This window comes from Hemitrygon akajei, chromosome 30 (assembly GCF_048418815.1).
Source record: "Hemitrygon akajei chromosome 30, sHemAka1.3, whole genome shotgun sequence".
NCBI lineage: Eukaryota > Metazoa > Chordata > Chondrichthyes > Myliobatiformes > Dasyatidae > Hemitrygon > Hemitrygon akajei.
The window spans coordinates 8,459,268-8,477,763 of NC_133153.1; the positions used below are offsets into that span (position 1 = coordinate 8,459,268).

Here is an 18,496-nt window from a genome sequence, read left to right on the forward strand (position 1 = left end):
TCATCTGCCTGCACATGGTCTGCATCCTCATTTCCTTGCTTGTTCACTAGACCTAGCCTCTGAACTGTTGTTTTTGTATCTGCTTCTACCAACTCGACAGTGTGCTGCAGGCAACTACCACTGTTACAATATGTTAAAAAAAACTGCCTCGTGAATCTCCTTTTAACTCATGCATCTCACTTACTTTTCTGCTTTGGGAAAAGGCTCTATCAATCCTATCTATGCCTTTCATGATTGTTACATGTTCATTTCAGTTGGTCCCTCAACCTCAGATACTCCATAGAAAACAATCCAAGTTTGTTGAAAGACTGTATGCCATAGGAGCAGAATTAGGAGATGCAGCCCACTGAGTCTGCTCTGCCATTCAATATTTAAGAAAGGATCTAATGTTTTCCCGATATATATTACGGTAAAACTTTTCTTGGACTTCCAGTACAGGTATCAATTTTAACCAACGTTCTGATGTCACATTCTGCCTTCTTCATCAGGGATGATGCCTGGGCACGTGTAGTCCAGTGGTATTTACACCCTTGTAGTCTGTCCTCCCTGACTGGTTAGTTCGCATCCGTTCAATCCACCTATACAGGAGGAATGGTTTGCACCCGAACTGGAGGGGGATTAATATTCTAGTGGGAAGATTTGCTAGTGCTACACAGGGGGTGGGAGGTGGTGGGAACCAGAGTGCCAGAACAAATAGTGGAGAGTTTGTGGAGAAAGATGTTGAGAAAGGTGGATGAGCTTAAGGAATGGATCACAATGTGGATATGTAGTCGTTAGTGAGACTTGGTTGCAGGAGGGACAGGAAGGGCAGCTCATTGTTCTGGCGTTCCATTCCTTTAGATATGACAGACTGGGAGGGATTAAAGGGGGAGGTGGCATTACTAGTCAGGGAAAATGTCACAGCAGTACTCAGTCAAGACAGACAGGAGGCGTTGTGGGTAGAAGACCATGCAACAGTCCACAGGATTTAGAGGAACAGATTTGAACAGAATTCCAAACTATTGTAAGAAACATAAGGTTGTGATAGCAGGGGATTTTAACTTCCCACATTTTGACTGGGACTCCCATACTGTAAAAGAGCTGGATGGGAAAGAGTTTGTCAAATGTGTTCAGGAAAGTTTCATTAATCAGTACATAGAGGTTCCAACCAGAAGGAATGTGATACTAGATCTCCTATTAGCGAATAAGATAGGGCAGATGATAGAAGTTTGTGTATGAGATCACTTTGCATCTAATGACCATAATGCCATTAGTTTCAAAGTAATTATGGAAAGGAGTACATCTGGTCCTCAGGTTGAGATTCTAAACTGGACAAAGGTCAGTTTGTTGGTATCAGAAAGGATTGTGGATTGGGACAAGTTGTTTTCTGGCAAAGATGTACTTGGTAAGCGGGAGGCCTTCAAAAGTGAAATTTTGAGTGCACAAAGTTAGTATATTCTTATCAGAATAAAAGGTAAGCATAACAAGTGCAGGAAACATTCATTTTTGAGAAACACTGAGGCCCTGGTTTAGACAAAAGGAGATTCATAACAAATGAGGTACTTGAGGAGTATAAGAATGCAAGCGAGCACTCAAGTAGTGAATCAGGAAGGCTAAAAGACATGAGGTTGCTCTAGCAGACAAGCGAAGGAGAATCCTAAGGGATTCGACAGATATATTAAGAGCAAAATGATAGCAAGGGACAAAATTTGTCCTCTAGAAGATCAGAGTTGTCATCCATGCACGGAGCCCAAATAGATGGAGGAGATCTTAAGTGGATGTTTTGCATCTGTATTTACTTGGGAGATGGACAGAGTCCCTGAGGAAATGCAGCAGGAGGTCATGGACCCTATACAGATTACAGAGGAAGAGGTGCTTGCCATCTTGAGGCAATTTATGGTGGATAAATCCCCAGGGCCTGAGAATGTGTTCCCTCAGACCCTGTGGGAAGCTATTGCAGTAATTGCAGTGTCCCTAGCAGAAATATTTAAATATCTTAGCCAGGGGCGAGGAGCCAGAGGATTGAAGGATCGCTAACATTGTTCCGTTGTTTAAGAAAGGCTCTAGAATAAGCCAGAAAATTACAGACTGGTGACCCTGACATCAGTAGTGGGAAGATTATTGGAAGGAATTCTAAGGAACCAGATAAATAAGTATTTGGATAGACGTGGACTGATTAGCGAAAGTGGCTGTGAAGGACCAGGGTAAGCATAAAACTGGGAGAGCAGGCAACGTGAAAAAAATAGGGGTTTTATTACCCAAAATGTTTACAAACTCAACAGAACTGTTCTAGAGTCCAAACTTGAACCAGCTAAACAGAACAGAACTTAGTTACAACAACATAGTAAATACTCCTCAAACCAAGGGACACCACTCATCTCCTGACTGTGGGTTTATATTCGATGCTGGCCAGTCCATAGGAAATTTCAGGGGAGAGAAAACATTCCTCTCCTTAAAAAGATATGGCATAAATGAAGCAGCTCCAGAGAACACCCCTCTGGCTGTAGCAGAATGGCACAATCCAATTATCCAGCCCAATCTACTTAGGCTGGTGTAATGTAACCGCTCAGTTGTTTACTAGATTATCAGGAGGATGGTCGGCTACAGGACACTTTAATATGCCTGGTTGATGGTGTGGCTGGTAATTGCAGCCGCCACACACTCCTCTCCTTCTGGTATCACGCCCTAAGAGTGTGATAAAAAGTCTGCAGTGGTGTTATCTTGCCCAGGAATGTGCTGGATGGTGAAACGATATGGCTGTATTGCCAAATACCAGCGGGTGATACGGCTATTAGCATCCTTCATCCCTTCCATCCACCTCAGGCTTTATGGTCAGTTTCCAGGATGAACTCTCTTCCCAGGAGATAATACTTGAAGGAGTCCAAAGCCCATTTCACTACCAAGCATTCTTTCTCCACAGTGGAATAACGAGTCTCCCTTGGGAACAACTTCCTGCTGATGTAAGCCATTGGGTGACAATCATTGGGCTCACCCTGCAAAAGCACCACTCCCAAATCTCGCTCTGAGGCATCCGTCTGCAACACAAAATCTTTAGTAAAGTCAGGACTACACAACACAGGGTTCTCACTCAGTGCATCCTTGAGGTCCTTGAAAACACATTCTGCTTCCACCATGGTCTCTCTCTGCAATTGTTGTGGCTCCCTCTTTGACTTCAGGTGACCTCTGGGCACATAGCACATCTGGGTTAGTTTCACAGAATTCTTGGGGCAAACAAATTTAGTGTGTCCCTCTTCACCACACATGGTAAGTCATGTCTAACCAATCTTTGCATGAAAGTTACCAAGAAAGTTGATGAAGGCAAGGCAGTGGATGTTGTCTACATGGACTTCAGCAAGGCCTTTGACAAAGTCCTGTAATTTCTTGGGATTGGTCAAGAAGTTTCAGTTGCTTGGCATTCAAGATAAGGTAGTAAATTAGACTACACATTGGTTTTGAGGAAGAAGCCAGAGAGTGGTTGTAGATGGTTGCCTCTCTGACTGGAAGCCTGTGAATAGTGGTGTGCCGCATGGATCAGTGCTGGCTTGGTTGTCGTCTGTCATCTGTATCAACAATCTGGATAATAATGTGGTAAACTGGATCAGCAAATTTGCGGATGATACCAAGATTGGAGATGTAGTGGACAGCAAGGAAGACTATCAAAGCTTGCAGCAGGATCTGGACTAGCTGGTGAAATGAACTGGGAAATGGCAGATGGAATTTATTGCAGACAATTGGGAGAACCAACTAGGGTAGGTCTTACAGGATGAGCAGTAGGGCACTGAGGAGTGCCGCAGAACAGAAGGATCTGGGAATACAGATTTATAAATCATTGAAAGTTGCATCACAGGTAGATAGGGTTGTAAAGAAAACTTTTGGCACATTGGCCTTCATAAATCAATGCATTGAGTACAGGAGTTGGGATGTTATGTTGAAATTGTATAAGACATTGGTGAGCCCTAATTTGGAGTATTATATCCAGTTTTGGTCAACTACCTACAGTTAAGATGTAAATAAGATTGAAAGAATGCAGAAAAAATTGACAAGGATGTTCCCGGGACCTGAAGAAATGAGTTATAGAGAAAGGCTGAATAGCTTAGGAATTTATTCCCTAGACTGTAGAAGATTGAGGGGAGTTTTGACAAAGGTATACAAAATTATGAGGGATATAGATACGGTAAATGCAAGCAGGTTTTTTCCACTGAAGTCTGGTGAGATTATGGGTTAAAGGTGAAAGATGAAATGTTTAAGGGGAACATGAGGAGGAAGTTCTTTACTCAGAAGATGGTGACAGTGTGGAATGAGTTGGCAGTTTAGTGGTGGATGTGGGGTTGATTTCAGCATTTAACAGTAATTTGGATAGGTACATGGATGGGAGGGATATGGAGGGCTATGGTCTAGGCGCAGTTTGACGGGAAGAGGCAGATTACTGGTTCAGAAGAAAGGGCTGTTTCTGTGCGGTAGTGTTCTATGACTCTATGACCCACATTCTTGCTTACACAACAGATGGGGCACCATCAATGACAGGACACCACTGTGGGGTTATTACTTTTTTGAAAAAAGCTGTACTTAACCTATTTAACATTCACTGTGTAATTCATGGACAACATCCTGTCAAAAAAGTCTAAGTGATCAGTTGCGCAATTATTAAGAATTGTTATCATAGTTGTAAATAATATCACGTCTCATAGACTCAAATCTCAACTATTTTAAGGATTTTGTAATTGAGAATGATGAACAGTTTAAATGCTTGCTGTTACACACAGAGGTCAGATGGCTCTCAAAAGGAAACTGCCTGAGACACTTTTATGTGCTTTTTGAAATTGTAATATAATTCTTTGAAGAGTTGAATGCTTCATTCAGTAATCAACTCAAGAATATTAGGGATGACATTGCTTATTTGTCAGAATTATTGGCAAAGTTTAATAAAATCAACCTTCAACTGCAAGGAGATGATGTGAATCTTATCAAAGTCAAATCAGCTGCCTCTACATTTCTGTCCAAATTAAGGCCATTTAGGTCCAACATTGGCCACCATGACCATTTCCAATTTCTGAGCCTTTCTGAGTTGGAAGAGTAAGTAAGAATACCTGATGACGATCTTCAAGTATACTGTGCCCACATGGGTGAGCTGTATGAAGACATGTCAGAGATTTCAGGAACTTCTCTTGATCCAAATTCCAGATTGGGTAAAAAATTTATTCCAGTTGTAAAGGGGAAATAACAGAAGCATGGAAGAAGAACTGATCTCGCTACAAAATGACTTCAAGCTGATGCTGAGGTTAAAAAAAAAATCACATCAAGACTTTTGGTTGCAGAAAGAAGTCTCTGAATGCTATCCCTCACTGTGGAAAAAGCTCAAAAAGTTACTTATAGCCTTTCCAACACCAGTGGAGTGCGATTTCAGTACAGTCATCCAACTCCTTTTAAAGCAACGAAACAAGACTGCACATGACTGAATGTAGGGATCTGGGACTCCTTCTGAGTGATATTCAGCCTGATGTTGAGAAGCTGATATCACTACACCAAGCCCATCCATCTCATTGAAAGATGAATAAGGAATGAAGTGTGGATTAAAATTCAGTACACACTAAAATTGATGATGAAAATGATTTTTTTACTGTAATTAAAGAAGTAATTTTATTTGTAGCTTTAAATAGATTTGAAAAATTTTTACAATTATTTATCACTGTTTTGAATTTACATTTCCTCTTTTCCATCACTGTGCATTGTAATTCAAAATTCTTTATAGCTTTTACATAATGGCTAGAAAGGGAGAAGGGGTGCTGGGGATGTGGTCTGGGAGTCAATGGCACGGTACCCCAAAAAAGTTTGGGAATCACTGGTTTAGAACAAAGAGGGTAATCTCATTGAAACCTATCGACTAATGAAATGCCTAGATATAGTGAAGGTAGACAGAATGTTTCCAGTAGGGGGGAGTCTTTGACTGGAGGGCACAACCTCAGAATACTAAGTCGTCCCTTTAGAACAAAGATAAGGCCGGATTTCTTTAGTCAGAATGGTGAATCTGTGGAATTTATTGTCATGGATGGCTGTGGAGATCAAGTTATTAGGTATATTTAAATCAGAAGTTGATAGGTTCTTGATTAGTAAGGATATCAAAGGCTACAGGGTGAAGGCAGGAAAATGGGGTTGAGGGGCATAATACATCAGCCATGATGGAAGGGCAGAGCAGACTCAATGGGCCAAATAGCCTAATTCTGCTCCTATGTGTTATGGTCTTAATCTGTGATCTTCTAAATTAAGTTTTCCAAATGAAGATTTATATTGTTCCTCAGAATGGATTCCAACAATCTGTTCATCACCAAAATTAAACTAACTTAGCAGTGGTTACTTGCCATATAGCTACCTTCCATTTAAAATGATATATTCCAACATGGTTAGCAGTGTTCCAGTCCTTGAGACGTAGTCAGAGCCTCTGCAGTTTCTTTGGTTGTATATTTTAACAGCTTGACATAAATTTCACTTAGGCATGAAGATTTATCCATTATTACTCATCTGGGTTTACGTCTGTGATATTTCACACTCATTCACATTATTCCCGTTTTGTGAAGTTAGTTATTTTCTCATTCCTAAACTTTCTATTCTCTGAGATATTCTGTTGCATTAAGATCTCAATATCTGACTTACTTCTCATTATTCCTTATCCTAACACCCTGACATAAGGGATGTCTATCTCAAATAGCATTGTCATTGGTGATTCCTCTAACAGCAACATCTTGGAGACCTCTAGAGGCACAAATGCATCATTCAGGAGAATGTGGCTACAGCAAGTGTTGAGAGGTTAGGGAACCTTATGATGGGTACTTCATCTCTTGATAGTTCAAAACCTTTTTTACTATTTATGAGATCCAAGACACAATTCTGATGGATTATCCATCAACCTCTCCAAATATTAATTTGCTTTCACCTCTGGCACACATCATATATATTATCTACAAAATACACTGCAGATACTTTCCCAGGCAATTCTTACAAACTTTTCCCAAACACATGCCCTCCACTATTAAGAAGGATAAAGACAGCAGGTGCATAGAAATCCCTTTCAAGTTGCACACTACCCCGACTTGTAAATGACGAAGGGTCTCAGCCCAAAACATTGACAGCGCTTCTCCCTGTAGATACTGCCTGACCTGCTGCGTTCCACCAGCATTTTGTCTGTGTTGCTTGAATTTCCAACATCTGCAGATTTCCTCGTGTTTGCCTTGTAAATATACTGTTTGTTTTTGTTGTGACTGAGTCTAGAACACCCCATCCCTCAGCAGCATAGAAGAGATGGAACAGTTCAAGGAGGCAGCATGGCAGTTTCTTTTCCATTATCAGCCCTGAAGTACTGATGCCAATTACAGCACCTAGGTAATTTGGCAGATGCTAGAGAGCCTGTTACAAGCTGAGGACTTTCATGGCCACAGCAACACAGGTCATACCTACCAAATGGGATACACAGTAACTAGGAATGTTTTAATTCACAACATATCTCAGCATATTCTCATTGCAACTTGTTATAGTAATTCAAAGGGCTGATGAAAAGGAAGCTTTCTACATGTAGAGAGCTTTCCACATGTGCTCCCTCAGGCATCTCTCCATTACAGCTGAAAAAATACTCCATGTGTTTCCAGAATGAGAGAGTATAGTGGTTTGAGATCAATAAAGCCTTGTGTTTAAGTCAAGGAAAGTGTGGTGCAGCACAGCCTAACCACTGTAAATGGGAGTGTATCAACATTCTCATCATTAATATCTACACGAGAATTTCATATTGTATTCTTTCAGTTTCAGCAAATTCGCATTTTAAAGCATAAGTGAAAATTTACTGTAGTGTTGATTCAGGAATTGCTCTACTCATCATGTGCCCAAGCTCAGTGAGAGTCTTGGCTCACAAATATCAATGGAACAATCATAACAGAGGCCTCTATGCACAGCATATTGACAACATATTCATGAGGTTACAGGACAGGCTCTGTTGGAAAAACCTTGCTTCATATTGAAGTGAAGGGAGAATAATGTTGAAGCTATTGGAACTTTAGACTCTAAAACTTGCTAAATCCATGTACTTCATCAAAGGAATTAGCAAATATTTGTACTAAAGTGTTTAATAATGCAAAACATCTGAACCTGAAGTATTTTTTTCAAAAGTTAGAAACATGAGCTGTGCTCTAACTTTAAAAAATTCAGCTGAAGAAATAAGATATTTTAAACAACACTCTACTTAAAAAGAATCAAGTGTGCTCCTCTTGGCTCTGCCTCAAAAACCAATACTAGGAAAATGGAAACATCTTTTCTATGTTATCTGGAGGCAGTTTCCGTGTATTTTGTACTTTGAACTGGCAAAAGGGAACTCAATTCAAACTTCTGCTGAAAACTACAGCCACAAGGAGCCACACTAAGAATCACTGAACTGAGTTCAACTTAGAAAGTCCAAGCTTTGCCAGGACCAAGGTTTCTGTCAGAGCCACTCAGACAGCTCTTTACTGTAAGTTGCATAATAAGCAGGCAGTTATTGAAACTTAACTAAACCTCACTTTCCATTCACTAAACAAACATTTTCATAGGAAGGAATATGCCATGGAGTGATTGCATGACAGAAGAAAAACCAGTGAAGAGTCAAGGAAACTAATTTGAAGAGAAGCATGAAATTGGAGAGCAAATGAAGTAGAAGAAATATTAAAAAAATATTTTCATAAAGATCAGAGTCATAGAGAAATACAGCACAGAAACATTCATTTCAGACCGTCTAGTCCAAGCCAAAGCCATTTAAACAGTCTCCTCCCATCGACCTGCACCAGGACCATAGCCCTCCACATCCCTACCATCATGTACCTACCCAAACTTCGCTGAAATGTTAAAAGTGAGCTCACCTATACCACTTGTGCTGGCAGCTCGTTCAACACTCTCACAACCCTCTGAGGGAAGAAGTTTCCTCTCATGTTCCCCTTAACTTTTCACCTTTCAAACTTAACCCATGACCTCTGATTGTAATCCCACCCAACCGCAGTGGGAAAACCCTTCTTGCATTTAACCAATTTATTCAGAATTTTGTGTACCTCTATCAAATCTCCTCTCAATCTTCTATGGTCTAAAGAATAAAGAATCCTTGTTATTTAAGATGGCGCGGTAACTGGCGACCCTGCGCGTTCTCTGCCGAGCAAACTGCCCTCTACACTATCCTATACCCGAGAAACCCTTCTAAACCTCCAATTTGCTACATCTAGCAAGATCAACAACACCCTGGCGAAGTTACTGACCCAACTGGAGACCATCGATGCGCCAGAATTGCTTCAACTCCAGACCGTACCTGGACCCAATCGTCAAGGCCTGGTCCGAGGTCCACCACGCTCCCGGAGGCCCGCGGCCTGCTACCGTGTCGGAGCACCTGGAGACATGGCCCATTCCAACCAGCACCTCTCCGAAGCAAACGAGCACACAGAAGTGATGTCGGAGACCTCAGGATGCCCCAGACACTTCCCAGGAGTGACCACCGTGGAGCCTTGTTGGTGGCTATCCACGGCTGCTGGAAGTGAGGCCTCCGCCGCCGACCTCAGAAATCGAGCCCGGGGCTCGGCTGGAGCGGAGGCCTCCGCAACCGTGACACAGTTCACGGTCTTGTTTCAGCTGGCAGCCTGGCCCTCTAGGATTAAGTGTCGGCTTTGGGGCCCGACCTGATTGACAGCCCCAGCCCCCGACAGTTGAAAGTGGCACTCAGCCCGACCTGGAGCGCCCGACGACGCGACCCGCCGATCAATCCCTGCGGGACGCGTCCACCAACCTCAAAGAGCTGCCAACAACACACTGCATCGATGGAAATCTGGAAAGATGCACAAATTACCAAGGAAGCGTGGGAAAAGAGCTGGGCTGCTGGTCAGATTGAAGCGAAGGGGCTTTAGGATCCCTCTGCCAACCATTTTCTTTGGTACTTCAGGGAGCATGAAGCGCAGAAACAAGTATCACTGTGATGACTGTACGCTCTAGTACCAATTGTTTGGTGACAATAAAGTATTTGTATAAAGTACTAAGCTATTCAATCTTTCCTTATAATTCAGGACCTCCAGACCTGGCAACATCCTTGTAAAGTCAAATTATTAAATCCATTCTAAATTAGAATGGTTATATTAGTAAAGACAGCATTTATTACTCACTTCTAATTGCACTAGAGAAGGTGTTGGTGAGCCACTTTGCTGGACCATTGTAGCCCTGTGGGACTTCATCCAGAATAGCTTTGCTTTAAGTGTTCCTGGATTTAGACTCAGTGATGACGAAGTGACACCAGCATTTATGACAAGCCAAGGGGTGCTGAAGGAGAATGAAGATGCTATTCACATGTGCTTGCTGCCTTTGTCCTTCCTGTGTTAGAGGTTGTGGGTTTGGGAACTATGGTCCAAGAAGCCTGGTTGACAAACTGCAGTATGTTTGGAGATGGTACACACAGTGACAGAGGAAATGAATGTTTTGGGTGGTGGATGGCGTGTCAGTCATTTGGGCTACCTAGTCCTGAATGGTGTCAAGTATTTTGTACATTGCTAGAAGTAAGCTCCAGTCAAGCAGATGGAGAATATTTGATCATGCTTGTGATTTGTGCCTTACAGATAGTGGAAAGGCTTTGGAGTGTTAGGAGGTGAGCCACTTGTCAGAGGATAGCCAATCTCTAACCTGCTCCCCAATCCAACTCCAAAATGAGGTCCAGAGCCTTGAAGGTCATGGCTCTTCATGTACACATCCAGACTGAATTGAACTGAATTTAATTGGTTTTATTTCTTACATCTTTCACATACATGAGTAAAAATCTTTATGTTATGTCCCTCCATCTGAATGTGCAATGTGCAATAAATAGTATGTACAGTAAGATATACAACAGAACAGTCAATATAGCTTAGAAATACAATTGTGTCAGTGTGAATTAAGCAGTCAGATGGCCTGGTGGAAGAAGCTGTCCCGGAGCCTGTTGGTCCTGGCTTTCATGCTGCGGTACCATTTCCCAGATGGTAGCAGCTGGAACAGTTTGTGGTTGGGGTGACCTGGGTCCCCAATGATTCTTCTGGCCCTTTTTACACACCTGTTGCTGTAAATGTCTTGAATAGTGGGAATTTCATATCCACAGATGCGCTGGGCTGTCTGCACCACTCTCTGCAGAGTCCTGTGATTGAGGGAAGTACAGTTTCCTTACTAGGAAGTGATGCAGCCAGTCAGGATGCTCTCAAATGTGTCCCTGTAGAAAGTCCTTAAGATTTGGGAACTCGTGCCGAACTTCTTCAACCATCTGAGGTGAAAGAGGTGCTGCTGTTTTTTCACCACACAGCCGGTACGTACAGACCAAGTGAGGTCCTCGGTGATGTGTATGCTGAGGAACTTAAAGCTGTTCACCCTCTTCACCCCAGATCCACTGATGACAATAGGGATGAGCCTATCTCCGTTCCTCCTGTCATCCTCAACCAGCTCTTTCATTTTTGCGACATTAAGGGAGAAATTGTTTTCTTGACACCATTGTGTCAGGGTGATGACTTCTTCTCTATAGGCTGCCTTGTTATTATTTGAGATAAGGCCAATCAATGTAGTATCATCAGCAAATTTAATTAGCAGATTAGAGCTGTGAGTGGCAACACAGTCATGGGTGTACAGAGAGTAAAGGGGGGGCTTAGGATATGGCCTTGGGGGGGTGGTTTTCAGTGTTTAGGGTCAGAGGGACAAATAATACCTTAAAGTTTAAGGTTTCCACCAGGCAGCAAGTTCCCCAAATCACCCTCTGGGTAGAAGAAAGTCTATGCCAACTATCTCTGATTAACCTATGCATAATATAAATGAAGGTTTTTACTGTCCAATGAAATATTCCAAAAACTTGCCAACTACCTGAGTTAAACAATCCTGAAATTGCAGAGATAAGCGCAATATTAAAAATTTACATCAGTTTTCTTTTACATCGAGAATAGCTTTAAATAGTTGGTGGAAAAGGTAAAGATGACTGGGCCTGGGACATTGCCTTAAAGAACTTCTGCATTGCTGACATGCAGCCAGGATGGTTGACCTTCGAGTGTGCTCTTGGAATAGAAGAGTAATACATACCCGCCACTGGCAGCAGGATTAGATGCAGCATCTAAAATATAAAATTCTACTTCCAATATGCAAGCTATACTGCCAAAATACGGGACAAGGTCACCAGCTTGATGAAGCAAAGGGTGGAAGCCACGATCATTTTTGTAAGCATCTTTGAAGGAGTTAGTAGAGGATACCCTTTAGGTATACAGTAAACTGGAAAGTAAAGACACAAGAGATTCTGCAGATGCTGAAAAACTTGAGTAACACACACAAATGCTGGAGGAACTCAGCAGGACTGGCAGCATCTATGGAGGGATATGAACAGATGGTGCTTTGGTCTGAGACCCTTCATCAGGACTGGAAAGAAAGAGGGCAAAAGCCAGAATAAGAAGGTATGTGGGTTTGGGAGGAGGGATGAAACTGAATGATGTGAGAATGGTGGAAGATGCAAAAGGCTGAAGAAGGAATCTGTTAAGAGATGACGATAGACTATGGAATAAAGGGAATGAGGTTGAAAACCAGAGGGACGGAGGACAGATTGTAAAGGAGGGTAAAAGAGAAGGCAGAAGGGGGCCACATGAATAAGGGAAAACAAAGGGGAGAGGGGAAAACAGACGAGAGTGGTTACTGGAAGTTAGAAAACAAGGAAATCAGTACTGAACCTCCCTCTTTCATCACAAAAATACAAACGGGATAGCTAATCACCAATTGTCCTGAAATCATGCTAAAATACAATATTTTGATTGTCATATGCAGATTTTTGAAAGTATTTCCCCAAGTAATTTACACAATACTAAAATGGTGTGTAAACACATCTGATTAACTAAAATAATTTAATCAAGAAGGTAACCAAGCAGCATTAGTTAATTTAGCTAGCATGTGATTAACAACACCACTGGGGTGTTCCTTAGGGATGGGAGTAAAATGAAACCCAGCCAGCTATGTCCACATCCTGAGAATCACATTTAAAAACTACCACAGCAGTATTAGCATCCACTTTGAGCATATAGATCAAAAGTTAGAAAAACAAACCAAGGAAGGACAACTTGAAAATTGAATCTTAAATCAGGGAATTAGTACTTCTATTTTAGTTAGCAGGGCTTAAATACTACAATAATTGTTTTCTTTAAACTGTGAAACTCTGGCATAGAATCAGGTCAACCACAGACTTAGATGATGATTATAGATATGATTAAAAAATCAGTGGTATTATTAATAAAGATGAGGTTAGTCTGAGGTTACAGGATGGTATTGATCAGCTGGTAAAGACAGATAGAATTTAATCCTGAGCAGTGTGAGTATACAGCCTATTGAAGAACACATTGACCCTGGTGTACTAAATGCACAGATTGTTAATGTGGCAGAGTTAGATAAGACGGTTAAGAAGGCAATGTTAAGAAAAAATGCTGGTCTTTGTTTGCCAGGGAATAGAATACAGAATCCATTAAGATCATGCTGCAACTTCATAAAATGTTGGTTAGGCTCATCCAGATAACTTCTTAAGGCATTACATTTCAGACAGCAACATTCTCCAGATCTATTTTGCATTGGTGTGATTTCCAGAGTATGCAAGATCATGAATGCACTGGAAAAGGTATCAGGACATGCTGTGATGGAACTTTTTAGTTATGAGGAGAGAGTGAATTGTTTCCCTTAGAGCAGAGGAGGCTGAGAGGGGACCTGATAACGCTGTACAAGATTATGAAGGCTTAGATAGTGAAGAATAAGAAACTTTGGTGATGGAGACGTCTAAAACTAGAGGGCATAGGCTTAAGGTGGATGAGTTAGAAGGAATGTAAGGAAAAGCTTTATCATCTAGTGGGCGTTTGCAATCTGGAACACACTGACTTAAAAGGTGGTTAAGGCAGGCACTCACACAAGATTTAAGAAGTATCTGAACTTGCCAAGGCATAGAAGGCTTGAGACAAGCGTTTGGAAAGGGAAGTAGTACAGATAGATATTTGATCTCTATGTGGACATGGTGAACTGAAAGGCTTGGTGTATGACTTGGATGCTACTTATGGTCTTGAGTCAAATCAGTAAATGAAAATATACAAAACCTACAGATGCTGGAAATGCAAAATTGAAACAGAAATTAGTGGTGATACTCAGCAGGTTATGCAGCATCCGTGCAACGAGTAACAGAGTTAATGTTTTAGGTCAAAAATCCTTGGTCAGAATTTGGAACAGGATAAAACAAGTAATTTTTGAGTAGCAGAGAAGGAAGCAGGAGAGATGGACTGGTGAAGTGGAATATCTGTAACAGGGTGAGGCCAGGAGTACCACAGGGATGAGATGCATAAGTCCTCCAGTCAATAGGAATAGTTAGTAGGTGATGATACAAATCCAGAGGTGCCATGTGTTGCAAAAGCTGAGCTGTGGAACATGCCCAGCAGGTCAGGCTGTACTAAGCTGAAGAAAAAATATGGATGCCCTACAGCAGAAGTGGCTAATTCTCGTACAGACAAAGAGAGTGAAAGACCTGACAGTGGAAAATCAGATACTCAGACCAGTGGACTGAAAGTTGTCCAGAAGATGAGGCACTGTTCCTCAAGTTTGCATGGGGCCTGGTTATAATAGTGGAGAAGTTACAGACAGATAGGTCAGGGAGAAAATTTAAGGTAACTGGGTGCTTGGAGTCACTGGTACTCTTGGAGTCATTGGTCAACTCTGGTACTCTGTAAAACAACTGCCATATTAGCTGACTTGCTTCTCCAATAGGGACCTAAACCTGAAATGTTAACTTTGTTTCACCTTCCACTTGCACAGACTGACCTACTAAATGTTTTCACCATTTTGGCTTTTCCTTTCAATACTCATTAGACAGGATTTCTTTCCAAAATAATCCCAAATTTTACAAATAAAGGAAGTCTATGAGTTCTGTGAACCATAAGCCCTTAAAATAACAAGTTAAAAATCAGACTCTCAGTTCAAGATATCGATTGCAAGTGGAATGATATTTCACCTGCTGAAGAGGTAAAGTAGCACAGGATAGTAAGTGATGGATCAGAAATGTGATACAGCACCTGCCCTGAGAAAGGTGGTCGACTTCCAGTCCAGGATGTTGCAGAGACCTGATTGGCATTTGATTGGCGAGATATTTGAGCTAAAATTTGACCTGCTGAAGATGTCTGCTGAATGATGTTTCCTCCAGGTACCATTGAAGTGCTGAAGAGATATTAAAAGCCATTATCAAATGATGAACTATTACAATGCTAGCTTTCATTTCTGCAGAAAAACATATCATAGTATTTCTCACTATTATTATCAAACCGAATTTATCATTAAACCAGTTTAGAAAAGGTGTTGTTCTGATGTTGGGAGAGGAAAATCTAAAGCTAATGGCCTACGGATTTGAAGCCAGTCTCCAATAGGATACGGATATTTATAAAGGTTGAGTAAAAATTCAAAGTACAAATACTTTACCGGATTAAAGAAATGGAAAAGGTTACAGAAATGAGGAGGATTGAAGTCATGGAAGTGATTTGAGAGCAAAGATGAGAAACTTAAAATACTAACATTGACAAATCTAGACAAAGTAGATGAATAAGCACAAAAGAGACAATAAGTAGACTTTGGTGTGAGTTGGTATTTAAGGAAAATTCTGCCTAATCTCCAGATCATATAGGGTATTAGGTGGGCAAATGACCATAGTACTGGATCTACTAAATCATGAACCCACAGGTTGAATCACCCTGGATCAGCCCTGCACTGAGTGCCTGCCTGCTCCCACTTACCTTGCTCAGAGTGTCAAGGTCTGAACTTGCTTCTTATTATCTTAGATATTGAGTCACTCAGGAAGGAAATCAGGAGAGAATTATTCTCACACTAAGAGTTGTGGAAATATGCAGCACTATTTCCAAAAGGATGTGGGGCAGGGTGATGCTGGTTTAATCACAGGTTAATGATATTAAAGGGTGTGGATCAAGTGCAAATAAACGGAATTGAGTTTAAGTCAGTAATGGAACTGGTTCAAGAGATTGAATAGCCTTCTATTGCTCTCATGTTCCAGCTAATTACAATTGCCTCTTTCTAGCCTCTTGTAAAATGAACAGTTACGGTAATTTCAACACAATTTCCAATTAAAACAGTTACACTTTCACCTTAAAGTTTGTCAAGTGGTCATGCTTAATGTAGGCTGCAGTACATTATGTAATGCAATTAAGAATATTGCTGTTCAAGTTCACTATGTGTTAAATTAGTAACATTTTATGTGCATAGTGATGTGACACAGTTTTTTTATACTTTTCCCTACACAGGCAATAAAATGACATGCTGATAAGAAATAGCTTGTAAGGTATCTTAATGATTCATGTGCACAGAACTGTAAGTGATAACATCCATGAAAAATGTCTCTTCTGTGCAAAAATAAATGGGAAAAGCTTGCTCAGAAGTTGGCCTTTCACAGTTCAAGTGTAAAGTTGTACTATCTTGTAAATAAATTTCATATTTAACAGTAACTTGTTATTATCGTCATTGGTAAAAGAAGTGATGTTTTCAGTACATGCAGGTACTAAGACAGTATGACCTGAAATAGGAATTGTTAATGACAACCATCACTGGCTATTGATAATACCTGAAGGAATGCACAGAAACCTGTGACTTTTTTTTTACCTAGGTTCAAGTTATAGGCAGTCTGTTTCAGAGCCAGTTGAATTTGTCAGGTGCACTTTAATTTATATCAGATTACAGGTAACAATGAACAGTGACCAAATAAATGCCTTTACACCCAGAAGTTACATCTTCCTTATCAAGTTGCAACAGTTCCTTGCAGAATATTTCAAATCAACCCTGGCAGAATAGGTAAAAATGAACAAAACCCATGCAAGTGAGCAAGCAATTTGACTGCCATTCCTACGTTCAGACAAATAAAAATGTGTCAATGCAGGCAGAGGCCTTTCTGCCTATTGTGTTCATTCATATTGAGAATAAATGTCACTCAAACTAATCCTGACTTCGGCAGTGAGTTCATACCTCTGTAAATCTTTAAGTACATGTGGAATATAGACAACGGCAGTACACAATGTGTTCTAACCTCTTGAAATACTCTTAAGATCAATTTAACCCTTCCCTTCCATGTAGCCATCCATTCTTCTTTCATCCATGTGTCTATCTGACATTTTCCTAAATGTTCTTAATGTATCTGTCTCTATTACCACCCCTGGCAGGGTGTTCCACACACCCATCACTCTCTGTGTAAAAAAAAACTACCTCTGACATTCCCTTGTACATTCCTCCAATCACCTTAAAATTATGCCCCTAGTATTAACCATTTCTACCCTTGAAAAAGGTTTCACTAGCCACTTGGTCTAATCCTCTTATCAAATATTCAAAGATCATTTTACTATCAAAGTATGTATACAGATTACAGCTCTGAGATTTGTCTTCTCCAGATAGCCAAAAAATACAGAAAACCATAGAGTCAGTTGAAAGAAATACATCAATCCCAATGCATGAGAAGAAAAGAAACAAAAACTCACAAATCCCAAACACCCCCACCCCTCCCTCGCACAAAACCTAACAGATCACCCAAACTCCCAGCCTGCCAATTGGCAACAAGAGAGAATGAGCAAGAACATTAAAAAAAAATAGAACTGAAAGAGGTCAATATGAACTACGGTCCATCCATAAACCTCAGAATTTCCATCACATTTCCATCACAAAGCTGCAACTTTACCGTGTGGTTCTTGAACTCAATTCCCAAGTAATGAAGGCAAACACACCCTATGCCTTCTTAATAACCCTATCGAATTGCATGGCAACTTTGATGGATCTATGGAGGTGGACCCCAAGATCCCTCTGTTCTTCCACACTGCTAAGAATCCTGCCCCTAACCCCGTATTCTGCTATCAAATTCAACCTTACAAAGTGAATTGCTTCACATTTCTCCAGGTTGAACTCCATCTGCTACTTCTCAGCCCAGCTCTGCATCCTATCAATACCCTGTTGTAACCTACGACAACCTTCTACACCATCCTCATACTCCAACCTTTGTGTAACCTTCCATCTCTTTATCCAAATCATTTATAAAAATCAAGCAGAATCTTTTAAAGGTTTCTGCTTCCACCACCCCTGAAAGTTATTGAGTTCCAGACCCCAATGTACCTTCTTGGTGAAAGGACTTTTTCCTCATCTCCTGTCTTTCCTTTTACCAATTATTTAAAATCTACTCTATATTTTGTTCAAACCCTCTGTTAAGGGAAATAGGGCCTTTCACTTTACCCTATCTGGAATTTCAAAAGGAAATAATCCCAGCCTACCCACAGTTGCCTCACAGGTATAATTTTCTATTTGTTGAAAATCTTTTCTATACCCTCTCCAGTGCAGTAACACATCATTCCAGTAACAAGGTGACCAGAACATCCTTACTATCTTTCCTTTCGGTTAGTCCTGACGAAGGGTCTCAGCCCGAAACGTCGACAGTGCTTCTCCCTATAGATGCTGCCTGGCCTGCTGTGCTCCACCAGCGTTTTGT

The 18,496-nt window shown here is 41.0% G+C and overlaps 1 protein-coding gene across 10 annotated transcripts in view; it reads right to left on the reverse strand.

Annotated features, from left to right (window-relative positions):
* arnt2 (aryl-hydrocarbon receptor nuclear translocator 2) overlaps positions 1–18,496 on the reverse strand; it is a 383,517-nt gene that overhangs the window by 62,017 nt on the left and 303,004 nt on the right. For all 10 annotated transcript variants that reach the window (XM_073032942.1, XM_073032941.1, XM_073032949.1 and 7 more), the window contains one exon: positions 15,048–15,189. In XM_073032942.1, the coding sequence (XP_072889043.1) occupies positions 15,048–15,189 (142 nt within the window). The remainder of the gene's footprint in view (positions 1–15,047; positions 15,190–18,496) is intronic.